The sequence below is a fragment of the Mus pahari genome, chromosome 23, assembly GCF_900095145.1.
Source record: "Mus pahari chromosome 23, PAHARI_EIJ_v1.1, whole genome shotgun sequence".
Classification (NCBI taxonomy): Eukaryota; Metazoa; Chordata; class Mammalia; order Rodentia; family Muridae; genus Mus; species Mus pahari.
In genome coordinates, this window is record NC_034612.1 from 11,288,083 (window position 1) to 11,293,639 (window position 5,557).

Genomic DNA, 5,557 nt, shown 5'->3' on the forward strand with positions numbered 1-5,557 from the left:
CTGCTGCCAAAAAAAAAAAAAAAAAAAAAAAAAAAAAAACCAGCAACAAACAAACAAACAAAAAAACTTATAATAAACCAGCTCAGGTGATTTAGGCCTATAATCCCAGGTATTCGGGTGGCTGAAGCAGGAAGATAATAAATTCAAGGTCTGTGTGGGCTTCAGAGTGTTCAAGGCCAGCCCCATCTCAATATTTAGATAGATAGACCAAAAGATACATAGAAATATAGGTAGATAGGTAGATACACAGGTCATAGATGCATAGATAGATAGGTGGGTATGTACATACACACACAAACACACAGACACATAGATATATAGATGCATAGATACAGACAGACAGACAGACAGACAGACAGACAGACAGAGGCTGGGGACATATCTCAGTGGTAGAAGCCATACCTAGAATGAACAAGACTACCCCTAACCTTGGGAAAGAAGAGAGGAAGGAATGAAGAGGTGGATTGTGTTTTGTTACAGAATACGACAGTGACACCTCCTGCCACTATAAAGTAGAGCTCAGCTATGAGAATTTCATCACCTCAGGCCCGGACCCCCACCCACCTCCCATTGCAGATGACGAGAGTGATGATGATGACGATGATGACATCCCTCAGGTAAGACCCACAGCCTGGTTCATGGCTGGGACTTGGGACAAGGCTGTGTCCTTGAGTGAGGAGTTACCTCGTCTCTCTGAATTGCCCACGAGTAGCTATGCCTGCTAGGCTGAGCTGCCAAGACCCATGTGTTGCAAGGCAAAGGACCTTGATGGTAGCTCAGCAGGAACTACCTGCAATGAGAATACTTCGGTGGCTTGGAAGACAGGGAAGAGCGTGTGGGAGGGATAGGGGAAGGAAGGAGAGGCGGCTGGGAAGGACCCGAGGGTCTGTGCTCAGGCCAGGCTTGATTGAACAGGGCAGGTGCTTGCGGTAGAGCCACACAGGCCTGCGTGAGGCTCTTCCTCGGCTCACGGGCTCCCTTTCTGTACAGGAGGACCACTACGCCCTGCTGGTGAAAGCATGGGAGACCAAGGTTTTCCCTACCATCCGGAGACGCTTCCGCAATGAAGCCGAGCGAAAGTCGGGCCTAGACCAGATCAAGGGTGCTTTACAACTAGGTCTGCTGTGGTTGGTTCTCCTGAAAGGTCACTGAGAGGCTGGAGGAATGAGTGAGATACGGTTCAAGGAGAGACGCTCCTTAGATGGGATGTCTGGCTTGATGGGTCTTATCGGGTTTGTCACTAAACTTAGGGTCCTTTGCCTCCCTGAAGTCCCCAGTGCTTTCCTTTTTGTTTTGTTTCCAAGTCCATGGACATGGCTTTACTGGCTTACTATTATTAATACGATAGTGCCGTTTCTGCTGTTAAGTGTAACTGTATCCTCTTCTATGGGAGGAGACAAAGCGCTGGATACCAGACAGGAGGGTGGCGAGTTCAAGACCATCCTGGGCCTCATAGTGACCCTGTCTCATAAACCAAGCAAGCTAGCAAAGGCCCTACAGGACACGAGTGGGTAGAAGGTGCTCAGCACCTCTCTCTGCCTCTCCCAACAGTGTTTGTTATAGCACGAAGATGGCAAGACAGAAACACACACTGTTCTCACACTCTTCTGCCTCTGCAGTTGCCCTGTTGTTTGTTCTCCAGAGTTAGCTCAAGTTAAACGCCACCACAGTCCCGTGTCCTTGTTGGTGAGCATCCTGTCCTGAGGAACTCCAGCTCCTCCCACCCTGTTGCTGCCCTGGCTCAGGTGCTTTCAGCCTTTGTCACACTGGGCAGGGCAGACCTGAGGCCCTAGAAGTGACACAGTTAGTATCTAAACAGGGTACACACTGTCCTCCCAGCCAGGGCACAGGACACTCCGCATCCATCGGCATTCATTGCAGGCACCCGTCAGTACTCCCCCATCTGATGATTGTGTTCCCTGAGGTATTCCTTGGTGTGCTGTGTTTGCAGGCATGGTGGACATCGCCCGGCAGACAGTTGAGTTCCTCTATGAGGAGAATGGCGGCATCCCCAGAGACCTTTATCTTCCCACCATTGAGGACATTAAAGATGAAGCCAACAAGTTCACAATCGACAAAGTTCGCAAAGGTTTTGCTTTTGCTCCCTCCTCCCTCCTTCCTCTGTGTGTGACATTGCCTGTGACAAGAGCAGCTGCTGGCTCCCCTAGGGCACTCTTACTCTGAGGGACTGACCTCCAGGCTCAAGTGTCCTGCTGGGCCTTAAGAAGGAGAAGGCACATGTGCAGCCGGAGGCGGTCTCTCCCACACGCCCAGAGCCCTATGGCATAAGCAACTGTCAGGGCTGGGAGTAGAGGAGGGCAACTGAGGGCTTCAGATAGGCTTCCTGGCAGGGGCATGGGTCCACTCAAAGTCATCCTGGCTACACAGTGAGCTTGAGGACAGCCTAGGCTAGGTGAAGCCCTTTTTAGAGTGGCCATGTGCTCTCCCCTAACATAGTCCATGACTCTGAAGAAACAACAGAAAAGCACACACACAAAGATCTTAGGCCACTCATTTCCTTCTGCCTCGTAATCTTTACAAAGCTACATCATAGCTGAGGGTAGGGAAATGGTTCAGCAGATGAGGATGCTGTCTGCTCTTGCAGAGGACCCCATGGCAGCTCCGGGAGAGGACACTGTCTTAGCCTCTGGGCTCCTAGATATGTGGCATACATACACAGACACACAGTGTTTACATAAATAAAAATACAGGTACATTTTAGTGCCAGGTGTGGTGGCCCACAACTTTAATCATAGCACCAGGGGGGTAGAGGCAGATAGCTCTCTGTGAGTTTGAAGCCAGCCTGGTCTACGTAGTGAGTTCCAGAACAGCCAGGACTACACAGAGGCCTGTCTCAGAAAAATCAAGCAAGGACAGTGGTAGTCACACCTTTAACCACAGCAGTCAGGAGGCAGAGGCAGGCAGGTCTCTGAGTTCCAGCCAGCCTGGTCTACATGGTGAGTTCTAGAACAGCCAGGGCTACACATTTAGTTTGTCTCAAAAAACAAAAAGCAAATAAAACAAAACCACAAAACGGTACCTCTAAAAACCACATCACAGATAAGTGGAAGAATATCTGTTTCTGTGCTCCTCATCCCATTTATTTTCTCTTCTTTTGGAGTCTGGGAGAGTGCGCCTCACTGGAGAATGCGGGGGTTTGGGGTTCAATCCCCAGCATGACTACCAACAACGAAAGAGTTGCCCTTCTCACATGTCTGCCTCAGCGGTGCTCACAGCCATCACACGGCTGTGTAACCACCACGCCGTTTCCTCTCTCTCCTGAGCATATTCATATTGCCAGAGAAAGTCTGTGCTCCCCATCTGCCCATCCTTCCCTCTCCCTAGACTCCGGGAGCTGTGTCTCTGCTTCCTGTCTATAGACTTAACCTGTCCTGGACATTTGTGACAAATGCACCCCTTTAACATGTGATCTTTCAAGCCTGGCTGCTTTTTCCAGGCTCAACCATGTCGCATGTATCAATACTTCATTTGTTGTATTGTCAAGCAATACTTCATTGTATAGATATACCCCTTAGTTGTTTCCACTCATCACTGATGGACATTGATGGCTCTACTCTTTGACTGTGAGGATTAATGTTGCCCTAAACATTTGTGTTCACACTCTTGTATGGACATACGTCTTCATTTCTCCAAGAAATACACATGTACTATAATAGATTGGCATCTGTAACCATGAGTACAATTGTTAGGTGATATAGTAACTCTGTGTTTAACCCTTTGAGAAACTGCCAAAATACTTCCCGAAGCAACTCGACCATCCTACATTCCCAGCAGCTCACCCGCTACGCATGAGTGCTCCAGTTTCCACACATGGGTGGCAAGGTGGTCCATCTATCTACATCTGCCCTGGCCGTTGGTGTGAGGGCTCTCACTGTGGCTCTTATACACAACTCCCTGGTGACTGACAAGTAAAAATGAGCATCATTTCATGTGTTATCTTTACATTTCTTTTTGGAAAAGTGCTTATCCAAGTCCTTTGCCTGTTTTTTTTTTTTTTAAGATTTATTTATTTATTATATGTAAGTACACTGTAGCTATCGTCAGACACTCCAGAAGAGGTGTTACAGATGGTTGTGAGCCACCATGTGGTTGCTGGGATTTGAACTCTGGACCTTTGGAAGAGCAGTCAGGTGCTCTTACCCACTGAGCCAACTCACCAGCCCCCTTTGCCTGTTTTTAATGGCTTGTCTTCTTGCCTCACGAATTGGAAGAGTTTACCATTTTATTATCACTTTACAAGCTGAGCTGTGTTCCTTTTACTGTTTTAATGGAACTCAGGGTATTGTCATATGCTGCAGAGCAATGTTAGACCCTACAGTGCAACCTCCCAAGGTGACATGGTATTTCTTTTACCTCCTCAGGTCTCACCGTTGTAACCCGCTCTCCAGACAGCAGCAATGTAGCTAGCAGTACCGTGGGAACTGCTCTGCCAAAATTTGCCATCCGAGGGATGCTAAAAACCTTTGGCCTTCATGGAGTCGTCCTAGATGTCGATTCAGTAAGTAAATAGCCAGTCAGGCTACTCCAGTCCTATGTGTGGAAAGTAGCTCCGGTGCCCATACAAAGGGACTCCTAACATGCAAATGTACAAGGTCCTGGGGTTCTGTCCTCAGCTCCATGCCCACACATGAAAAATGGATTTTGCTTTTAGATTTCTCTTCAAGTTAAAAATAAGGAAACCAGGCTGGAGAGGTGGCTCAGTAGTTAAAAGCACTAACTTTGCTTAGTCATTAGGAACAGAGTTCAAATCCCAGGACCCGTGTCAGATAGCTACAGATGCCTTCACTTCAGCGCCTAGGCGTCAGAGATGTCTTCTGGCCTCTGTGAGCACCCAAACCCACACACGTGTGTATAGTCACATGAAAAAACACCCAGAAATAAATGTAAAATAAATCTTAGAAAAGAAGGAAGGAAACCAAATGGAAGTGCATCTGTGGGAAGGCTCAGTGAGAACGTGTAATGATTATGGGAATGAGGCTGCACCCAGCTCACATCTCCAGGACAGAGCAGAGCAAAGCAGCCCGTTATCCTCAGGCTGTGTCATGGACAGAAGTCAGAAATTAAGGCTTGGGCTCCATGATTGCAGAGATGGATGGTAGGAGAGAAAGAGATGGTTGGGGCAATCATCCTACTGACTCTGAGTCAGTCCCTTCTGTCAGGTGAGCGGTGTTGCTCATCAGTGGTTGTCTCCATTTTACAGAGCTTTCTCCTAAGGCTCAGGAGGACTCGAAGGGGCAGGAGTAGCAGACAGACAGGGACTGACATGGGGGAGGCCAGAGGTTTGAAAGCTGCAGCTTAGCCTCATTCCCAGCCCCTATGGTAATAACTTTTAAAAAGCAGAGCATCTGTCTGACAGCTGTGTTTTATTGGTGGAAATTAAAAGTAAGCACATTCATACGCATTCTGGATTCAAACACCAATATAATTTCTACTTAGGAACTATAACAGATTTACTTAAAATATAAGCAATACAAATTATAAAATACACAAAGGTTATTTTAACAAAATTTGTGTTTTCAATTTTTTTTTTTTTTTT

At 47.4% G+C, this 5,557-nt stretch overlaps 1 protein-coding gene across 5 annotated transcripts in view; it reads left to right on the forward strand.

The window, feature by feature from the left end:
• Positions 1–5,557, forward strand: part of Hectd4 (HECT domain E3 ubiquitin protein ligase 4) — a 150,583-nt gene that overhangs the window by 114,727 nt on the left and 30,299 nt on the right. For all 5 annotated transcript variants that reach the window (XM_029533784.1, XM_029533785.1, XM_029533786.1 and 2 more), the window contains exons 51-54: positions 481–617; positions 991–1,117; positions 1,952–2,089; positions 4,383–4,519. In XM_029533784.1, coding sequence (XP_029389644.1) covers positions 481–617; positions 991–1,117; positions 1,952–2,089; positions 4,383–4,519 — 539 coding nt within the window. The remainder of the gene's footprint in view (positions 1–480; positions 618–990; positions 1,118–1,951; positions 2,090–4,382; positions 4,520–5,557) is intronic.